At 45.0% G+C, this 23,322-nt stretch overlaps 1 protein-coding gene across 2 annotated transcripts in view; it reads right to left on the bottom strand.

Moving 5' to 3' along the window:
• Positions 1 to 23,322, bottom strand: part of LOC311023448 (receptor-type tyrosine-protein phosphatase gamma-like) — a 605,663-nt gene that overhangs the window by 259,869 nt on the left and 322,472 nt on the right. For both annotated transcript variants that reach the window (XM_084025284.1, XM_084025285.1), the window contains exon 4: positions 10,967 to 11,115. In XM_084025284.1, the coding sequence (XP_083881410.1) occupies positions 10,967 to 11,115 (149 nt within the window). The remainder of the gene's footprint in view (positions 1 to 10,966; positions 11,116 to 23,322) is intronic.

The raw sequence follows: 23,322 nt of genomic DNA, 5'->3' as shown, positions 1-23,322 counted from the left end.
TGGGAACGTCTGGCGGAAGCTCCTGTCCAGGAGATCTTCAACTCACACCTCCGGCAGTTTTTCAAGCATGGACATGCAGGCTGCAAGGAGCTGTGGGTGGAAAGTATTTGGTGCCTGTTGAGGTGGCAATCTCAGAACCCGCTGGTGGATACCAGTGGTGAGAGAAGCCGTAAGGCTGAAAAAGGGCTTGACAGGTGGATTGGTGTGGCGTCAGCAGTATTGCAGGCTCTGTACTGTCGTGGCGTAGAGGGAGCTGAGCCGAAAGGCAAAGCTCTCAATCTACCAGTCAATCTATGTTCCAACCCTCACCTATGGTCATGAGCTTTAGGTAGTGACCATAACGATATCGTGGATACAACCGGCCGAGATGTGTTTCCTCTGTAGGGTGGCTGGGCTCAGCATTAGACATAGGGTAAGAGCTCAGTCATTAGGGAGGAGCCCGGAGTCAAGAGAGTTCTGTTGAATTCTGTTCTGTCATATTGATGTCATGAATGAATGAAATGAAACAAGATGGCAGTTCAGTCTGATTATCAGACGAACCTACCAGGAACACGTGGGATTCTGGTTCAGTTACCTCCTTATTCTGCTCAGTTACCGGACAAAGAAGCTTTTCATGAATCACAAATTCAATCTGTACAACATACCCACATCCTCTGCAAGAGAAAAGGAAGAAACATCAGGGAGACTATGAGGAGGATCCCTCTACAAGGATGGACATGTCATGTGTACGGAATACAAAACATAATAATTACAGCATAGTCGATCCATATCACAGAAATATACATTACAAATCGCCCCGATGCTACACCATCGGTGTGTGAATGTGTATGAATGAGTTAGCTCTCGATGTGCAGGTGGCTCCTTTGCCATCAGTGTATGAATGTGTGTGAACGGTAAACGTGACTGAATGTAGTGTGAAGTGCCTTGAGTAGCTAGTTAGCTAGAAAAGCGCTATATAAATGCAGGTCCATTTACCAACATACATATAATGAGAGCATCAATAGCAGTAGAAACAGAAATAATAGTTATTTTTGCATTACATGCTTAAATGTGATTTTCTCTCCAAACAAAGGAAGTGTGTGTCAGTGTGTTAAGTGTGCCTGGGTTTCCACAGTGTGAAATTAATGTACAGGACACAGGGGTGTGCATACACACCCAGGATGAGTGCTAACGACGTGTCCTGTGCTGCCTGCTAATGCTGTGCTCGGCATATCAACCAGAGGATTAGGGTCTCAAACAGCAGGTAGGGGAGCAGCAGGTCCCCACTTCATCATGCTATTCAAGAGCCCGATTAGGCTACAATTACTAAATGGCAAGGCTTGTAAATCATACATCATTCATGTGGAGCGCTCAGACAAAGCACAGGAACAGTCGTCTTCCCACCCCTCCCCCACTGCAGAGAAGAGTGGGTGGGAAGAAAGGGAGGAGCCAGAAGGAAAGAGAGGGGAACCAACATGAAAAGATTAGAAAGAATGAAAAGAAAATTACAGGAAAATTAAAGAAAAGGGAAAATAGAAGTAGTGTCTGTCTGAATTTGTTTTGTATGAATGTCAATCAATTTGATCAACAACCAGCTTGTTCTCCGTTGTTCGCTACAACGTCCCGTTTTCTTTATGCCGTTTTTTAATATAATTAATCATTTTTGTTGTAGGCCTATGTTTCACTCACAGTGGTCCGCGAAGATGTTGCCTGACATGGTACCGGTCCATGGCGTAAAAAAGTTGGGACTATGTAGAGGACTGTGTCGGATTATGTAGTACTATGTAGGTCTATGTAAAGGACTATTGAGAGGACTATGTAGAGGAGCATTCTCTGTAGTTTGGGTTTTGTCTGATACTTGAAAGAATTTGAATCTTGAGTGTTATCAGTTAACGTGTCATGTTTTCCATGGTCCTTCCACAATGAAGCCAGAAAGTGGTTTCAAAGTGGCTAGGCCTTTGTGCTGATTCCCACCATAGATACCTGGGATCTCCCCATGAATTGCCTCTCACATACAGCTGAATAGAATGAGGTGCGTGTTATACTGTTCCTATTATTCATTCGTTAAAAAGCGGTTGCCTCTGGTGGCAAAAAAAAGGCCAATAATTGCCTGCCAATTTCTCTCCATCCAATTGGGACCCAGCAGCCCTGACTATTGAGTTGGGGTTTCTGTCAGTTGGAACTGCATTATGCTACAAAATGAAAGTTAGGTTGAGACAACAAAGCCTCCTGTGACATGTGATGTGTGATTCCAATTAATGTGGTCAAATACGATGGAGGACTCTTGTCAACTATGGGCTAACTGTGCCTGATGTGCATCCATTAATTAGTTTTCCTTTCTCTCCCTGCAGAGACAACATTGCCAGGAGATAGACAGCAACCAAACCATGCTCCGACTCCACTGCTGTGGTTGTATGAACCACGCTGAGAGCTTTGCAGTTTGATACTCACTCACTCACTGCCATTGCTGATGGCCTGTAGAGAGCTTCCTCTCTGGCAAACAAGCTGAATATGTTTTTCTTTGCATTATATGCCTTGTGTAAATCAGACAAGTGTCATCATAGTGTTTTGGTGACACAAGACGACATTTCTGCAGTGGCTTCACCTTTCAGATCCAGCAGATCAACTCAATACATATACAGATGTGCAGCTGAGTTTTGGAGGAAAATAGTGTTGTCTTTCTCAAAATGGTATGACAATAAAGACTTGTTTACAGTCTCAGTTTCTACACAATAATTCAACACATTTCCATGCTAATAAAAACAATTTCCATTCTACATTACATTTTTATTCAGTTGCAAAGACTAAAAGCTGTGTAACATGCCAATTAACCCTGGTGCCATGACAACAGATTCTTTGACAAGGAAATTCTGATCCCACCAATCATATCAAGGACCAAATGGGAAGCTGCATTATATTTCAAATTTCAATTAACAGTCTTTGCACAACTCAGGCTTTGTAACACAATCGTGTTTGTTATTTGGATATGAAATGATCACATTGGCCAAAAATCAGCACAAAATCTCATCAGCTTCTCTACAAAAATATCAGTATTAGTTGTGGCCTTAAAGGACGGATCAGTTGAGCCATACTGTCAATATTGAATCTGGCACAAGGCAGAGGTGTGTGTGTGTGTGTGTGTGTGTGTGTGTGCTTATATGTGTCTGTGTCCCTAGAGAAATACTGTAGTCGACCAAGAGGCTCAGTCAATATGAGAAAACAGGCTTGATTCTCATTAGAACTTCATAAAAGTGCTACAAGGGAACTTTTCATCGTTGATGTCTCACTGCAAAATCAATTGTGACGGCATATTATAAATCTATCAATTTAAAAACAGTAGTACCACCAAGCGTCATGCATTCATATAGGAGGGCTTTTTTGTGGTTTCAGCAGAATCGTTGCAGATAGGTAAGCAATATTTCTAGACCAAGCAGTGACAACAAATATTCTTCACCCACTGACACAAAGGCACCTTTATGCAACGTTGTGGAAGAATTTGGAAGGAAATAAAGAGGTGGAGTGGAAGGAGAAGATTACAACATCAAGCTGAACTGTCAGGGCACCGATCTGCCAAATGTCAAGCTATACATATTCATCTGTTTGGCCAGCCGCAGCAAAGAGGCAGCGCTCTAGGAGAAGTCCAAACAGAGATGGCTGACATTTCAGCATTCAAGAGACGGACAGGTGCACATAACCACACACACACACACACACACACACACACACACACACACACACACACACACACGTGTAGACCTCCCACTCAATTCAATTTCGGTTATACCATTTTCAAATAAGGTCTATAAATCCAGATGCATGGGACGGGATTGGCGAGAGCTACATATTTATTAAAGTTGGATGTGCTAGAATAAATACTACACTTGGGAGATGATTCTGGATAAATTGCAGATATGCCTGGTTAGCTTATTAATATAGCTATGCTGTTTGTGAGAAAGATGTATTGCCCCAACTCACATACGGGATGGAACGCAACCAGGAGGTAAAAATGGTGAAGAAATGCAGGAAGCAGGAGGTAGCTCACAGAATTCAAGTGAAAAAATGTAGTATTTTGCAGGTGTGAGGTGCTAAAATGATAACAAAAGAACCAAAAATAAACAAAATACTGAAATGACTAAAGAAACAAACCGGCCTTTCATAGGCAATGTCAATCTCAATTTTGTTCTCCATGGGGGAAAACTAAACAGCCTCTCCACAAGCTGACGCATCCAACAATGCCTCCCCGAGGCCAATCCCCTCCTTAGCCTTAAGTAGGCCTACCCATCAGCCCCTTATTGGGAGAGACCATACCACATTGCACAATTCCCAATATCATAGCCATACAGAAATATATTTTCCATTATATATTATAATGACTAAACACCCTATATTTTCCCCCTACAAACCTTGTAATATAAAAACATCAGCAATAACAAATGACACTGAAATCTGTACACCTACTCATTACCCCCCCCCCCTTCACAAACCCAATTCCACCGTACCAGAACAGCGGATAAGGAACTGGCTCCGATGGGTTGTTTCCACACGGACCAGTATGCGGACGGACTGGAAGAATGTAAGTTGACGGGTGTGTTTGGTCTCTAGAAAATGTATTGTAGCGGAATCAGTGGGCACCTCACTGTTGGCTGTGTTACGTAAATAAATGGCGTTAACTGAACTTACGTGTGTTGTGGTTGTTTATGTATGTTTGCTTAGCCGACCGCATTGGTCGCTACTCCAGTAGTGTAACGCTGCCGCGACGGTGCTGATATGTGTTGCATCCTGTGAAATGTAGTGTGGCTATTGTGACGGTCTGTGTGTGAACTTCAGGGAAACACGGTAGGCTCTGGGAAAAGGCGACCCTCACTGTTATTATGAGCATTAAACTCCCATGCAGTACATATTAACTGCAACTCTGGCTATGACCTCATACAAGGATAGTCATGCTTCCAGTACCGAAAACTGGCCGCAGTGTCCTAAAACTCTCCCCTTAGAAACAAGTGCTGTTTGAGCCATGCAACAGGAAAACCTCGTCCTGGACTAGTCCTGTACAGTTTCCCTGCAGCAGCCAGTCTCAGCAGCGGGCGGCAGTGTTCGTCTATGACGTCTCCTCCCGGTTAGCACAGGCTGTCACAACTGTCCACTAGCAACGTTAGCAGTGTGGTCCTTATGCTCCAACAACCAACAGCAGACAGACAAGAATATGGCTCATTTAAGCACATAATAAAATACATATAAAGGCCTCCCCTCCCTCAATCCGGTAGGTCAATTGCCCGTGGCAACAGTGTACGAAAAAATATTGAGTGACACAATTCACAGCACCATATCAGCACCAACAACATTTTCAGGCCCACATCAGAGCAATGTCCCCACTACAATAATTCATACAAAATATAAGGCTGCTACACATGCAAAGAGTTTAGTTGGTAGATATTAAAAGCTGGATAAAAAAAAGAGTATTTCATAATGCCCACAAACATGCTTGGGAGGTGAGGTCTGGGAGCTGTTGTCACACCGCGGTGAGGGTTGTCTCCCTGGCTTCCTGTTTTATTTTGAAAAGTACCTCTCCTCTTGTTTCAGGTCACTTGCCCTTCCTCATGTGTAACCGGTCTGACGTTGCCCCTGATTCCTGATTGTGTCCACCAGTTCCCCTTTACCCTCATGTGTCTTATAGTCTGGGTCTTCCTTTGTCTTGTGCCAGAGTGTCTCGTTCTACCGTGCATCCCAGCCTTTCACCACAGCTCTCGTCTTGTCCAAACCTTGATTTCCTGGTCGGTAACGTTGTATTATTTTGCCTCTTAACGAGTGATTTTTTGTTTGATAATTTTACAGTGCAGCTCTGTCTCGCAGTTTAAGTTAATAGCCTTTCTTTTCCTCCGTTGGAGTGATCTTTTGTTTGGTCATTTTCACAGCTCAGTCTGATAATGAAGTTTTGTTTATAGCTGTTTTTGCTTTCCTCTGTTGGAGTGATTTTTTGTTCGTAAATTTTCATAGATAATATTGTAGTGCAGTTTAGGTCATAGTCGTTTGTTTTGCTTCCTGTGGAGTGATTTTTTTGTTACTTAGCCTGCCTTGTTTCTAGATTAGATGGGTAATTTTTCAAGTGTCCTCCCGAGACTATTTTGCTGCCGCACCACAGCAGCTTCCGAAGCTGTTCAGGGCCCTCATTTATAAAACTGTGCGTAGGATCCTTACTAAAAGTGTACGTACGCCCAAAAGCCAAAGTTTGCGTGCGCCAAAAAAAAAATCAGATTTATAAAACTGTGCGCACGCAAGCTGTACGCAATGTTCCCTTTATAAATCACAGGATCACCTACAAGTGTGCGTACCTGAATCCCGCCCTGTACACGCCCACATTTTACTATGTTAATGAGCCGGCATGCAATCGTTTCCGTGTGGTGAATCACGGCGACAGGTCAGAAAAAAAAAGCAAAGAAACGTAACTTTTCAGAAACTGAGAAGAGACACTTGTTGGAGAGGTGGAGGCCCAGAAAATAATTTTATTTAGTGGCCACAGCAGCGGGATCACGAAGAAAAAGACGCAGTGCGAGTGGCAACACATTGCTGCTGCAGTCAACGGCGTCAGTGGGACGGAGCGGACGGTGATCTGAAGGTAAATGACATCTTTCCGCTCCTAACATGGATTTAATGTATTGCTAATGTATTTGAGGAAGTTTGATTTTGATGTGACTTTGACGGGGATTGTGTCTGAAAAAGGAGGGAGACACAGACGCGACTGAGACCAGAGGTATGAGGGTGAACAGATTTTAAACTTTTTTTGTATATAAAACAAAACGTTAAATAGTTTTTGTCCTTCCAGAGTCTGCAGCGTTGGGCGTAGAGGAGGGTGACGGTGAGGAGGGTGATGTGAGGACAGCGTCCGGGTCCGGCGCAAAGCAGCAGTTCACCCCGGGCGCATATGGCACATCAAGCGGTCGGGTGCTTACTGATGCCGTCCTGCAACTTCAGCGAGACACAATTGCCGCCATCAACAACGTTGCAGATGAGCTACGGCAAACGCACACTGTGATTAATTGTCATGATCTGTGTTTTTGTCATGTTCTGTTTCCTTGGTTTTGATTTCCTGTTTTATTTTGTCCTCAGTGTGATTTCCTGTCTCGTACTTCCTGGTCCTTGTTGTTTCCACTGGGCGCGTTTCGGATCGCATGCATTTGCGCCGATGCATGCACGAGACTTGAGAGGATCCGCCGGAACTCGTCATAAACACGCCAAGTTCTCACCACGTCAAGTCGGACACAGGTGCACTTCACGGGCTTTTTTTTAATTTAAACTTTATTAATAATTGTATACATAACAAAAACTATCGCGCCAGGGGAAACTTCACGGACTTTGCACAAAGAATATGGCCTGCCCAGTGGCGCTGGCTTTCTTCGTCGCTGACGAACTCGAGCCGAGGCATTTGAAGTCCCGTTGTTGACGGAGGCTGAGGAATTTTCTCACGTGGGAAATACTACGTGATAATTCTTACCAACTAGGGCAACGTTGAGGGGAGTGTCTTATGTCCGCACTTATTTCAGACCATCTGCAGAGAAAAGCATGCGAAGGGAGGTACCCTGGAGATACCGCAAGTTTTTAAAGTCATGTGACATGTCGCAAAGGGAAGTTATCACCAGCATTTGTGACGTTTTTTTCCCAGAATGCCTTGTTTTGCGAGGCAAATGCATGCGCATGCTTGATTCGAAACAAGCCTACTGTCTTGACTCCCCCACCCTCTCGTGTTGATTACCATGCCTGCCCTGATGTGTTTCACCTGTTCCTCGTCAGCTCCCTGCCTCCCTGTGTATATAGTCTGTGTTTCCCCTGTCTCATTGTTGGTTCATTGTCGCTGTTGCTGTCGTCATTGTCTTCCCCTGCATGCTGCACCACGTCTTGTCTTTGGATATTTTTGTACCTCGTCCTGCCTCCCGTGTCCCTTCGTGTTTTGGTTTTGTTCGTAAGTGTTTCTTTGATGACCGTTTTTTGTAGGGATGGGCAGAACGAGGCTTTGTGAAACAGCGAAGCGTTTCCGGAATTGTGTCGAGGTTTCGAAAAAATCCGAAACCTGGTTCTCCATGGTGACATCTAGTGGCCAGTTTTGCTAACATGACAATTTGACTGTGAAACTCAACTGGTTCAGACAGAGAATATAAATAGCTGTCAGGTAGTCAGCCCAACCGCGAAAAGTAACGTGGCCTAATGGTGAACAATCGCGTCGTACACCCGAAAGTCCGGTGTTCAATTCCCAAGAAGTGCCACCAACAGTGTTTTTAAATCCCTAGTTTTTTGCCCTTGTGGTTTTCTTTGTTTGATACTTTGTTTTAGTCTTAGTTTTGGTTTTGTATTTAGTTAGTGATTTAAATAAATCCTTTTGACTGCATTTGGGTCCTCACCTCCTTTTTCAAGTCCACGTCTGGTCCGCACTCTGACATTAATAAATTAATACGTTGAATGAACATTGATTGTTGTCTTCCTTATATTACAAACGCATAACATCCTCACGGATTCTTGCGCCCTGTTGATACCCCTCCAGTCGGGCAGGGGGCCATGGCTCGGGGTCATCGATAAATGTGCGCTCTCCACGCTCCACGACTGAGCGCGCACGAGCGTGCCACTCATTATAGCGCATTTCCTCTGCGCTCTGGTGGTTTAAAAACGAGGATAAAGTGTAACAAGTATACGATGGCTTAATGGCTGTAAGTATGTGCTTTGATGATATATGCACATAAATAAGGAGAATATTTAGTTATTCCCGCTGTGTTCTGCAGTGATCTAATGGAAGGTATTTATCGTATACTGTACATGCATTTGGGCCGTCTCCTCCACCTCCTGCGGTGACAGCGCTGATTCAATATTTCAAAATAATTTTGATTTAAGATCAAGTCAGATTTTAAAAGGTGTTAATATGAAAAAAACTATCACTCATTAAAAGCGTCAAAAACATTGCTGGAGTTCATCATGATAACGCAGATCTAACGTATGATATGGAGTGTAATTAAATGTGTGCGAGTCGCACCGGTACGCATGCCTCAGAGTTTGCTTACGGGTATGCACACTTTCCCGTCAAGTTTGGTTTTTATAGATCACAACATTTGCGTGGAAAGTGGCGTACGCACGTTTCCAGCCCCGTTTTGTGCGTACGCAAGCTTTATAAATGAGGCCCCAGAACTGTAGCCAGACTAAACATCCCTACCAGAGCAGCCTGGCACAAAGGTCAAACCAGGATGAACAGCTGCCACTAATTATCAATGAATTCCTAGATGAATCGGTTATAGAGTCATGGATCGGGTGTCACGAGACTTTGAAGCGGTTGGCGGCATTACACCTGCGTCTCTAAAACAACATGAGAGCTGAAGCTGCCGGCGAAACGCCGTAGCTGCCTAGCTGGTATGAGTGATAAACAAGAGACAACACGGAACATGGAGGAAGTGGAGGTGGAGAGGCGGGCGCAGCACAGGTAGGCGGCTGCGACGCTGCCGTGTGACCGCAGGCACTCCACGACCGCACGTGACAGACGGATGGCTTTGAATGTCAATTGCTTGTGTCTCAACTTGCGCCACAAGAGGCGACCGCAGTACGGGTAGCGTCCACGACACTCTCCTGTGACCGCCATCCAACGATTTAGCCAGACTTTTTATTGGTCCATGTCTAAAAATAAATCAAGCGTAGCGTTAGTTCTGGCAGGCCACGACGTCAAGCTCTAAATCAGCAGCAACAGCGTAGCTGTCAAAACCGAGGAGATCAGCTGACGGCTCAGCTGACTCCCCGTGCTCGCTTCCTATTGGGAAATTGCATTCAGTGCGCGCTATTTAAACTGCTCTAGCCTGACCTCCCTCGTTGCTTCCTCTGCCGGCGTTTTCAACCCACCTCCACCCCAGCTCCTCCCGTCATCTGTTATGTACCTTACCATTGTTCTTGTTGCTCTGCTCTGTCTGGGGTTTTTCTTTGCTGCTACGCTCCCTGCTTATGCCGTTCATGATGGCTCATGAAGGGCAGGAAGGTGCTCTTCCTGCCTCAGGCTTTCCACGCAAGCGCGTGGAAGAGCAGGGAGTCCCAGAACAGTACCATACCGCCAAATGAAACTTGTAAGTAAATAAAGATTCTTTTTGACAAAGTGGTCCTGACTGAAATACATTGATATGTGATTTTTTTTTTGTTTTTTTTTCACCAGTGCCATACAGCCACAATTCTTGGGGATTTGTGGTATTTTACATATTTGAAAAGAAACTATTGTACTGTCACTTTCATAGAATTGGCTTCTTTATTTTATAAAATATCTACAACAAATATTAACCGTAGAATCAAATCGTATCGTTCTTACACTGTATGGAATCGATTTCAATCAAATCGGTCTGTAATAAAAGGATATCGTTTTTGAATCGAATCGTAACCTGTGTATGCATATCGAACCGTTTATCACAAAGAGATGTGCAACCCTAGTAGGCAGTATGCGGTACGTACATGTTGAGTATGTAGTAGGCAGTATGTTAGGATGGCATTTCCAACACAGCCAGCCTCTCTCTTTATAATACGTCTGAAGCTCTACTTATAATGCAGGTGGCTGCGACACATACAAACGCTAAATGAGCAGCAGTAAGATATTATTCCAGGTAGAGGGTTATCTGTGGCTAAACCAGGGTGGGCGGTTGTCGCTCAGAGCTAGAGCAATTCGTCCTCCAATCAGATGATTGGCAGTTCGAATCCCGGCTCCTCCAGTCTGCATGCCGAAGTGTCCTTGGTTCCTTCCTGATGTGCAGGCGGCTCCTCTGCCATCTGTGTGTGTGTGTGTGTGTGTGTGAATGGGTAAAAGTGACTGAATGTAGTGTAAAGCGCCTTGAGTAGCTAGTTAGCTAGAAAAGCGCAAAATAAATGCAGGTCCATTTACCAGAGCTTCTTTTAGAAATCTCAAAATGTACAAGCTTATCTAACATCAAAGAAATTGAACACCTCTCTCTCATATGTGGCATGTGGAGGCGTGACAAATTGAGCTTACCTCCACAGGGTAACGCCGGCCGTTAATGCTGTGCTCAGAGCCATCAGATCCGTTGTTTGGTCCCCAATGAAACTCCACTTTCTCCGCCTTAAACCTCCCCGGTAGACCTGCCCCACGCACAAAGTAATCATCCTTCAACATAATGGCCACTGGAAGAAAGACAGGAGGACAGAGAAGAACAGACAGTCAGATGTCTTTGAACATCTTTTTCAAGATATACACATGTAATGTTCTTCTAAAAGAAACAGAAGACAGAAAATATCATAAACCGTGTGAAACCTCTTTAAGGTCTAAAGAGACCGACACATGGATATATTGTGATGGACTTTAGACTTTAGATTTACTTGGAGACAAGACCATTTCTGTCATTTTCTATCAGCCTCGAAAGCAACTTCTCAGATGAGAGGCTAATTTGCAGAGCAAACTGCCTTTGCATGAGCCTTTGTTATTCCATCACATCTTCCTGAAATATTGTGAGAATTAGGAGGGAGGGGGGCTTATTTTCACATCCACAAATGGCAGTGAATCACGTGTTCCATTAACTTTACAGCAATACTTCATCAGACAGTTCTGCCCATTTATAAGGAAGCACTGGAGTGACCTGTCTCATCATTTCATCAAGACTCTGAAGGTTCACACGCACCTGATGAGATAATAACAGGTGCACTTTTCTCTGCACGGATGAATTGTTGCTAGTATAGAGCATGGAAATGCACAGGTGAAATAGTAACTGTGAGGTTGCCATGGATAGTTCACTATAACCTTATTTGTATACAGGCAAAGTGCTGAGCAATGATACGAGTTACACAATACGATCAGTTTAGTGGTTTTAATACAAAATGAAGCTTTTCGGTGTTTTATTATATTCTTTGATTACAATTTCAACAGGTCAGATGGGCCACAGGATAAGCTGAGACTTCAGTAAGAGTATAAAAATTTATATTATTGCGTTATGCAGAATAACAGATTTTCATATTATATTCTTTAATGAAAATTAATGATTCTTAATGCGTGTGCGCATGTCGCTTGCGTGTCCTCTAGAATCCTACTCCTACAATGTAAATGTACAGCATGGATTGCATCGCACATACAACAAAGCCATTCATCCATCCATCCATTGTCTTCCGCTTATCCGGGACCGGGTCGCGGGGGCAGCTGCCTGAGCAGGGACGCCCAGACTTCCCTCTCCCCGGACACTTCCCCTAGCTCCTCCGGAAGGAGCCCAAGGCCAGCCGGGTGACATAGTCACTCCAGCGTGTCCTGGGTCTTCCTCGGGGTCTCCTCCCGGTGGGGCATGCCTGGAACACCTCCCGAGGGAGGCGTCCAGGGGGCATCCGATACAGATGCCCGAGCCACCTCAACTGGCTCCTCTCGATGTGGAGGAGCAGCGCCTCTACTCCGAGCTCCTCCTGTGTGACGGAGCTCCTCACCCTATCTCTAAGGGAGCGCCCCACCACCCTGCGGAGGAAGCTCATTTCGGCCGCTTGTATCCGGGATCTTATTCTTTCGGTCACGACCCAAAGTTCATGACCATAGGTGAGGGTAGGAACGTAGATTGACCGGTAAATCGAGAGCTTCGCCTTTCGGCTCAGCTCTCTCTTCACCACGACGGACCGCTACAACGGCCGCATTACTGCAGCCGCTGCACCGATCCGCCTGCCAATCTCACGTTCCATCCTTCCCTCAATCGTGAACAAGACCCCAAGATACTTACACTCCTCCACTTGAGGCAGGAACTCCCCCCCGACCTGGAGGGAGCAAGCCACCTTTTTACGGTCGAGAACCATGGCCTCAGATTTGGAGGTGCTAATCCTCATCCCGGCTGCTTCACACTCGGCAGCAAACCGCCCCAGGACATGCTGGAGGTCCTGGCTCGAAGGAGCCAACAAGACCACATTGTCCGCAAAGAGCAGGGATGAAATCCAGTGGCTCCCGAACCAGATCCCCTCCGGCCCACGGCTGCGCCTAGAAATCCTGTCCATAAAAATAATGAACAGAACCGGTGACAAAGGGCAGCCCTGCCGGAGTCCAACATGCACCTGGAACAGGTCTGACTTACTGCCGGCAATGCGAACCAAGCTCCTGCTCCGGTCATACAGGGACCGAACAGCCCTTAGCAGAGGGCCCCCGACCCCGTACTCCCGAAGTACCTCCCACAGAATGCCACGAGGGACACGGTCGAATGCTTTCTCCAAGTCCACGAAACACATGTGGACTGGTTGGGCAAACTCCCATGAACCCTCGAGCACACTGCAGAGGGTATAGAGTTGGTCCAGTGTTCCACGGCCAGGACGAAAACCGCATTGTTCCTCCTGAATCCGAGGTTCGACTATCGGCCGAATACAACAAAGCATTATATTATAATCAAAAGCATATTGCATTGAGCTCCTCAACAATTAAAGGAGAACCATTTTTAAAAATCACATGAAAACTCTCTCCAAAAAAATCCTAAACTATGATGAAACTCAAATGCATGATTTCATATAACAAACAATCCACAATATCACTTTGCTATTCATTGTCTCTGGGGCAGCTCGATGGCATCACAGGTTTGAGAATGACTTGTCTAGTTTCTGGCTATGAGAGAGAGAGAGAGAGAGAGAGACAGCTCTCCGATGTGCACTAATATGGGCTGAACCCTTCTCCGCCCCCTAAAAATGGTGTGTCCCATCCATAACATGTCGACTCCACATTCAAGGAGAAGGAGTTAAAGTTGAGCCGTGAAGAAAACTCCCGTGATGTCTCTGGGCCCTAGTTTTGTGGCGCAGCGCAGGGTGGCGCAGGGTGGCGGAGCCGGCGTAATGCAAGTTTCGACCAGCGGAGCCTTGCGCACGGTCAGTTTGGCAGTTTGGTGGATCGCCTGCACCAAGATGGGTGTGGCGGCGCAGCAGGTGGAGGCGTCACAGATTCAGCTTGGTGCAGTGGAAGTTTCGTGGCAAAAAGCCTCGCCAAGACTTCGCCGAAAGCTCGCCAGCTCCAACCTGGTCTACTCTTGGCGTAAGGCGCAAGGCGCAAATAAAGTCCATTCATTCAAGGCAAATTACAGCTGGTGGAGTGGAAGTTTGGCTTACCGGCGCGCAGTGCATACACGTCACTAAGACCTCACAGGCAGGTTTCCACAGTTCCAGGCACATTTAAATCCAAGATGGCAGCATGTCTTTTGTCTGTCTCTCGTCTGCTCAGTGTCTCTCTGGATTAAGTTGCTTTTTAAGCTTGTTTTAATGAATTTGTCTGCACTTTTATCTTTGCAAATGTTGCAGTTTGCTGCTTTTATTGAAATATCCTCAAAGCGTTTAGAGAATTGTGGACTCTAAGTTTAGTAATCCTGGGCTAACTAGCTTGGGCCTGCTACATCTTCCTGGAGCCTGGGCCAACTAGCCTGGGCCTGCTACATCCCCCTGGATCCTTTGCCAACTAGCCTGGGCCTGCTACATCCTCCTGGATCCTTTACCAACTAGCCTGGGCCTGCTGCATCCTCCTGGACCCTGGGCCAACTAGCCTGGGCCTGCTACATCCTCCTGGATCCTTTACCAACTGGCCTGGGCCTGCTGCATCCTCCTGGACCCTGGGCCAACTAGCCTGGGTCTGCTGCATCCTCCTGGATCCTGGGCTAACTAGCCTGGGCCTGCTACATCCTTCTTGAGCCTGGGCTAAACTTCACGGGCCTCTTAGTTAACCTGTGCAGCTCTCAAATTATAAACTGCTTCTACGGATGCACTGTACTTAAAGATTATGGCATTTTTCTTAACTTTAGTATGTTTGTTGACTGTCTGGAACCTGAGACCAAGCAATTGCCCCTTGGTGAGTACCTCAAGCAATGTGTTAAACATGCAAGACACTTACTATAGGGGCACTAATGCTAATGTTGCCGGGCATCTTCAGCAACCTCAGTCTCATATGGTTTGGGCCTTAAACTTGTGGATGGACCCACTTAGGGACTTGCCTAAATTTCAAAGATTTCTTGCTCTATATAATCTTACTCTTTCGCTTAAGGAAAGGCGTCGCCTGGCTTCAACATATGAAATGTCTGCTTCAAAATGTAATGTGAAACAAGGATTGATGATTGTCCTACTCTTACTTTTGTCCGGAGATGTACAATCAAACCCTGGTCCTTAGCTGCAAAGTATCCAGACCCCCGCTGATTTCAAATTATTGTCTGGTCTCAAAGTTGTTCATCTCAATGTGCGCAGCCTATTACCCAAGATGGACATGGTCAGAATTTGGGTTAGATCAACAGATGCAGATATTGTGATAATTTCAGAAACTTGGCTGACAAAATATATTACAAATGAAGACATTAGCATACTCAGATATTTATCGTACCGACAGGCTCAAGAAAGGCGGGGGTGTAGCCATTTATGTTAAATCAAGATTTGATGCTTCAATTGTTCTGTCTGAGTCTATCTCCAAGCAAATGGAATTTTTGGCATTGAAGGTGGAAATGGCCAAGTCCCTCTCTATGTCTGTTGTCGGGTGTTATAGGCCTCCATCTGCCACAAAGCAGGCATTATCGTCTTTGAAGCATCTTTTGTCCAAACTAAATTGTAATGAACTTTTAATGGCGGGAGATCTGAATTGGGACTGGCTGAATGCAGTATCTCATGAATTTAAATCTTTCTGTGACTATTAATCTTAAGCCAGCTTCTCGATCTACCTACAAGGCCAAATCTTCAAAATTCTGATAAGTCCACTTTGATTGATCTAATTCTAACAAATGTTCCTCATAAATTTTCATCCCTGGGAGTCTTCTGCAATGATTTGAGTGATCATTGTGTTGTTGCTACTTGCAGGGACACTATAATTCCCAAATGTAAACCACGCATTATTCTCAAGAGGAATTTAAAAAAATGTAGTGAACCAGCATTCCATCATTTGTCTTTGGTTGATTGGGGGCATATAGGGCTGTTGCCAGATGTTGAGCTAACTTGGACATTCTTTAAGGAACATTTTGTGAAAATTGTAAATAAACATGCTCCTATCAGGAAACTCAGGGTGAAATGAGGAGAAAACCCCTGGTTTTCCCCAGAGTTGTCAGATATAGTCCATCAACGTAATGTGGCATGGGCCAAAGCCAGAAAAGGTGATTCTGCCTCTGACTGGTCTATTTTCAGGCAACTAAGGAACAAATGCACTTCTCTTATCAAAAAGGCTAAATCAGAATATTTCTTATCTGTCACAACTGACAACCTTAATAATCCACAGAAATGTTGGAATGTGATTAAGTCTTTATCTGTAATTAAAAGTCCTCAGACTCTTCCAGCATTTGTCCTAAAAGATGCAGTCCCAGTCTATGATAGAACTGAGGTCCTTAATTGCTTTAACAAGCATTTTGTGTCATCTGGTTCTTTGTTTGAGTCTACAGGAGTTGCCCCTGTGTCTCCCTGCACAGACCCCTCACAGTTCTCAGGAGAACCCTTTAATTGTTTACATTTTACTGTGCAGCAAGTGCATAAAGCCCTCAAAACGTTAGATCACAGAAAACCCCCTGGACCTGACTTGTTAGAGCCCTATTTTTTTGAAAATTGCAGCTGATTTTGTAGCACAGCCTCTAACAATCCTTTTTAATCTCTCAATCGAAAACGAAGAAATTCCATCTATATGGAAGTCAGCTTTTGTTACCCCCTTATTTAAAGGAGGTGACCCAGCAGCTTTAACTAATTACAGGCCAATATCAAATGTATGTGTCTTGTCAAAAACCCTTGAATCTCTTGTGTGTGATCAACTAAAAGAGTTTCTAAACTCAAATGATCTTCTCTCGAAGCTGCAATCAGGCTTCAGGAAAAAGCACAGCACCATCGTTGTTGCTCTTGATAAAAAGCAGTACTGTGCTTCACTTTTTATTGACCTGTCAAAAGCTTTTGACACTGTGGACCATGGCGTTTTAAAGCATAGGCTTCTTTGCTTGGGTTTGTCAGATCATTTAGTTTCCTGGTTTACAAATTATCTTAGTGACAGGACTCAGTGTATTAAATATGATGGTCTGTGTTCTGAATTTGTGAATGTCCATAAGAGTGTGCCACAGGGTTCGATATTAGGACCCCTCCTGTTCATTATGTACATTAATGATTTGGGAAAAAATGTGTTAGATGCTAACATGCATTTTTATGCCGATGACACAATTATTTACTGTCTTGGATCAACTCCTGCTAAAGCTGTTATATCTTTGCAGAAATCATTTGATGTGGTCCAGCACACACTCCTGCAGCTAAAACTAGTCCTCAACACAGACAAGACTAAGTTAATGTTGTTTTCCAACACTAAGATAGTACCACAAACTGTCCCCACAGTGTCCACTCTTGAAGGAAATGTCATAGAGGTGGTTCATACATACAAATACCTCGGTGTCTTGCTTGATGACTCCCTCACCTTCAAGCCCCATATTGACAATCTTGTGAAGAAACTCAAACTTACATTGGGTTTTTTCTAGCGAAATAAATGTTGTTTCTCTTTTGAGGTGAAAAAGCGGCTTGTCACTGCAACCTTTGTATCCATTTTAGATTATGTAGACCTGATATATATGAATGCCTCAGCTCAATATTTAAGTAAGATTGACGCTGTTTATCATGCTTCTCTGAGGTTTATAACTAACTGTAGAGCCCTTACTCATCACTGTGAGTTGTATTCTCGAGTGGGATGGCCTTCTTTGTCCACCAGGAGGCTGGGTCACTGGTGCACTTTTATCTAGAAGGCCATGCTTGGGCTACTGCCATCCTACATCTGCAATTTAATCACATGGGGAAGTGTTGATTCTTATGGTTTGCGTTCAAACGATCAGTTGTTGTTGTCTGTTCCATTGGCCCGCACTGAACTGGGCTTTCGTCTATTCTGCTCCTTCTACCTGTAACATGCTGCAAAAAGATTGGAAATTAACTGAACTGATATCTTTGAATGCTTTTAAATCCAGGCTGAGAGCACTCGAGACGACCTCCTTTACTTGTACTTGTGTTTTTTATAATTGTATTTGTTTTATTTGTCTGTATATTGTAACTTTGTAACTTTTGCTGCCTCTTGGCCAGGACTCCCTTGAAAAAGAGGTTTTTAATCTCAATGGGACTTTCCTGGTAAAATAAAGGTAAAATAAATAAAAATAAATAAATGCAATAAATAATCACAACAAACACTATTTAATGCAACGTATTGAATCAACACGTGAATTTATATCTATATAGATTGTCCCGTCACATCTGACGTCAGATCAAAGGCGGATGGCACGCGTAACGGACCAAAACATCTCCCACTCTCTCTCCTGTTTTTCTATCAACTGCTAATAAAATGCGTCTATGCCTGAAACAATCTTTAAAAAACAATACAGCAGCTTGTGCCTGGTCTCGCGCCTCGGCTGCCTGTTTGTGTCCGTGGAGAGACGCGCAACTTTGCCGCGAGCTGGAACCGGAGTTGGGGCTGCAGCTGGTCTGAGCGGCCCGCAAGGTCCCGGTGTCCCGCCGTCCTGGTGTTGGACGGGGAATCCTGTGCAGCTGTGGAGCACAGATGATGAGCTGTGTGCCCTGACCCTGTTTTGTGATAGAAATAAAATGTGCCTACAATTTCTATAGTGATATAATATCGGCATTATAATTATCATGACTATACGCACGCACAGCGCGTGATACACGTGGTGGGAGCGTGGCGCTGCTTCTGTCATTGGGTTGTCAAGTGACGAAACTTGCACTGAACCTCCCCTAACGCATTAAAGGTGAGGAGAGGAGCTCATTTGATTGGTGAAGATCTGAATCGGCTGTGTTAATCCCACTCCACACCTTGTCTCCTCCTCGTCTCCCACTCACGCCTTCTTCTCCTCCCTCTTTCCCACTTGCGGAGGTAGGAGTGACGGGAGGAGTGACGGGAGGCGTGCCTGCGCTTGTCTGCGCTTGTCTGCGCTTGCCTGCGCGGTGCACGAAACTTACAAAGTCCAGGCGGACACACCACGTCGGCGTGGCGCAGGTGGGCTGCGTGCTGACTGCGCCTAGTCTACGAAACTAGGGCCCTCTGAATGGAGTTTGTTGTGCAGGAGGTAGGGGCTCATTCACCTTCACAGCTCCACACAGCGTTCAGCAGCATCTCCACCAGATGATCCCTTCAAGCCCTGTCATGTAGAGGCCGTGCACAATCCATGCATAATTTGTGGCAAAGATTTGGGGACATTTGTCTCGTTGGCCATGCATTATGTAGCAGGGAGAGAGCATGAAGCTGTGCGCCATTTTGTTTCGCAGCTGTTGTTTGTGTTTGTATTTTTACATGCCTCCCTACATGCTGCGGCGCCCCAAGTCCACGTAAATGATGCTCAGCTGTGTTTCTCACTTTGCAGGTGGCCCTCATCATCTCTTTTTTCCCCTCTGGGTGGCCTCTGGGAGACGGTTTGAGTTGCTGAAGGCCTGGGGGATACTCTGCATCAAATGTGACAGGGAATGTCTCCTCCTGTGATGCAATGATGGGGTCTTCTCTTTCCCCCGCCTGTGTTTCTCACTCTCATCCTGCCGTTTGTAGTAGAGAGTGTCAGTGCCGGTGATCCTCCGGCTGAAGGTCAGCCCGCCGGTCCGCTCCCACGGGGAGATGACACTACACAGCGTGTCCACCTTGGCTGATTGAGCCACCTGCACTCAGACCAGCGGATGTTGCACATCTCAGCTTGTGATGAAGCGACCGGGAGGTGGACAGGACACTTACTCACTCTTTGTGACCTTAATCAGTCACTGCAGATTGGGAACAAAAACAGGGAGCAGCGAGGCTGCTGGGGGAATTTGCAAGTGTGGAATCATCAGCTCACCTGTCCTTTAACGTACACAATGTGATTTTCTCTAGGACATTCAAGAAAATTACTGTTGATCGGTACAACAATATGCCAGTATTTGAGTGCTTTCCATTCTGTGTGTAAAGCTGTAGTCTAAACACATTGAGGATCACTGTACTAGGCCCAGAGACATTACATCGGAACATGCACCTGTTTGCTGTCTGACCAGGCGGAAGTTCTGAAAAAGTACCTTCAACTTGCATCCTCTCTACTTACTATCAGGGGACGACTCCTCTGATTGCAAAACCAAGTGTGATTGCATTAAAGTCTCTGTGCTTGACAGGTCAATACTAGCATGGTCTCACTACCATCACCACCAATGTACTTCGCTGCTAAGATGACTTATCAAGTTAAATGTTAAGTTGACCTTCAATTACGAAGCAAACCTTGTCAGCAACTTCACACCAGAATCCACATGGATCCAGATCCAGTAAGGTTGCTGCTCTGCTGCTGACAGTCTTCTACAGTCCAAATATGGTCACTTCCTTCACTGGTCGCGATCCAAGATGGTGAACGCCATAATGAGTCTTCACAAACCAACGGGTGCTCTCACCATCTATGTGTCAAACACAAATCAAAGTCTATTTCTCTAATGTTTCCGATCATACTCTAGCTCTCTTTGGCCTCACTCTCCTCCAAGGACGAGCTCCAGCACGCTGTGGACAGCGCTGAGCACATTTGTGCTGTCAGCTGACTTCCAGGGAAGAAGCATCACTCCAGCAGGGTGAAGGAGAGGACAGACCACCACTGGCCATAAACCACCTGCTCCAAACACCCTTGGTGCTGGGCATCATTGCTCTCATTTACTCATGTTGTATGTGCACCACAATTTTCTCTATTAAGTGATGAAAATATTTCAAATGAACATAATAACTTACCACACCATAATAATAGTGTATTGCAGTAGAAGAAATGTTGCATTTATTGATGTAAAATATGATTAGCAACAAAATGTACAAAAAAAAGTCAATATTGGATGATTATTGATATTGGTACTTTCCTGTTGAAACTTATTGGGCAATGCTAAACGTTATTTTAACTATTGTTGAGTATTTTAAGACATAATAATGTGTCATAATTTATAAAGTAATGTTTGATTTTGTATGATACCTTTTGATCATTGAAGTGTGGTTTCTCTACGGGTTCTCCGGCTTCCTCCCACAGTCCAAAGACATGCAGGATGGACCTGTCTGTCTCTACATGTCTCCCTGTGATAGACTGGTTACCTGTCTGTCTCTACATGTCAGCCCTGTGATAGACTGGTTACCTGTCTGTCTCTACATGTCAGCCCTGTGATAGACTGGTTACCTGTCTGTCTCTACTTGTCAGCCCTGTGATAGACTGGTTACCTGTCTGTCTCTACATGTCAGCCCTGTGATAGACTGGTTACTAGTGATGTCCAAATGAAGCTTCGTGAAGCATTTTCTTTATTTTCTGAGCCCAATAGATGGCGCTCTCTGTTCAACAAAGGTTTGAAGGCCGATATATTTCCATTGCTTTCAACCCTTTGTTGAACAGAGAGCGCCATCTATTGGGCTCAGAAAATAAAGAAAATGCTTCACGAAGCTTCATTTGGACATCACTACTGGTTACCTGTCTGTCTCTACATGTCAGCCCTGTGATAGACTGGTTACCTGTCTGTCTCTACATGCCAGCCCTGTGATAGACTGGTTACCTGTCTGTCTCTACTTTTCTCCCTGTGATAGACTGGTTACCTGTCTGTCTCTACATGTCTCCCTGTGATAGACTGGTTACCTGTCTGTCTCTACATGTCAGCCCTGTGATAGACTGGTTACCTGTCTGTCTCTACATGTCAGCCCTGTGATAGACTGGTTACCTGTCTGTCTCTACTTGTCTCCCTGTGATAGACTGGTTACCTGTCTGTCTCTACTTGTCTCCCTGTGATAGACGGGTTACCGGTCTGACTCTACATTCTGTTAATTTCCTGTTTTATTTTGTAATTTTGTCCCGTGTGGTTTCCTGTCTTGTACTTCCATGCAGCCTATCAGGTTTCGCTCGTCACCTGTTCCTGTCCCGATGGGGGAAAACTGAACGTTGATGAGACAAACCAGCCGCGAGGATTTCCCCTTATAATAAGCGCTGCTGCCCTCCTGTTTAGGCCTATCATTAGAGCCGCTAGTTAAGTCCATTTGCCTTGATAAAATAATTTTGGGCGAACATTGAGACTATGGCGGCGTAAATTAGACTGGCGGTGCGCCATAGTCTCGTCAATGTGTTGGAAAGACTGTGTTAACTGTGCTGATAGCTCAGGGGTAGAGTTACCACCCCATGTACCGAGGCTTCATGCAGCGGTCCCGGGTTTGAATCCGCCCTGTGGTCCTCCTTTAAAACATGTTGTCCCTCTCTCTCGTCCCTTTAACTCTCACGCTCTCCTCCTGCAATACAAAGCTGAAAAAATAACTTTAAACAAATGAATGTGTTGCTTAGATGTATTCTTATAACATGGTTTATGACAATATCAGCCTCATTCTTTCAGCTGCAATCCCGGCTATTAGCTCTAAGATCATGTGTAATTTGAACAGCAGAGGTATGGAGGCAGTTTGCCTAAAATAGCCTTATATATTACAGTATACCAGTGCTGTAACCTCCGGGTGTTAAGGGGGGAAAAACCAGCGAGTGTGTATAAAGTGCAATGGTGAGTCCTGTAAGCAGAGCCTGTTATGTACCTCAAGGCAGCATGATAAATGGGATCCAGTTTGGCTAGGGTGGACTGCAGGCAAATCTATAGACGGTATCGCCAAAGTCAAGCTGTGATAGAAATAAACTGGACTAGACGATTACGGGCAACAATAGAAAAGCAGGATTTGGATCTGTATAAGAAGCTCACTAAGAATTTGAGCTTTTTTGATAAGTAGGAGATGTTAGGTTTGAAATTAAGATCTTTATCTAGCCAGATGCCCAGATATTTATATTTGTCTACAGCCTCTATGACGGTGCTATCAGGGGTGTCAAACTTACGGAGATGATTTCCAAAGTATACAAATAGCTGCATTTTTTCAATAAAAGAAACTGTTGTTCTAAATGTGTCCACTGGATGTCGCAATAGCAATTCTGTTACGCAAGCAAACTGTTTATACCGGGGCCGAGCAATTAGGCCTATACCTGACAAGTATACCTGAAAAGTGGACACAGAGTGCAGAGTAACTCAACCCTCTTGAATAGTTTCTACCTCAGTTTGTATGGTGTGGTGAGTTAGCTCAGGATTAAGATGTGGAAATGATAAATGCAGTATTTGATACCTAGAAGAGTATTTTGTTCAATCCCACATAGTCACGTGCGCCACGCCGGCGGGGTGTGTCCGCCTGGACTTTGCAAGTTTCGTGCACCGCGCAGGCTAGCGCAGGCACACCTCCCGTCTCGCCCAACGCCGCAAGTGGCAAAGAGGGAGGAGAAGAAGGCGTGAGTGGGAGACGAGGAGGAGACAAGGCGTGGACTGGGATTAATACAGCTGATTCAGATCTTCACCAATCAAATGAGCTCCTCTCCTCACCTTTAATGCGTTAGGGGAGGTTCAGTGGAAGTTCCGTCACTTGACAACCCGATGACA

Source organism: Eutrigla gurnardus (assembly GCF_963514095.1).
Source record: "Eutrigla gurnardus genome assembly, chromosome: 2".
Classification (NCBI taxonomy): domain Eukaryota; kingdom Metazoa; phylum Chordata; class Actinopteri; order Perciformes; family Triglidae; genus Eutrigla; species Eutrigla gurnardus.
This window is presented reverse-complemented; position numbering and strand designations above follow the sequence as displayed.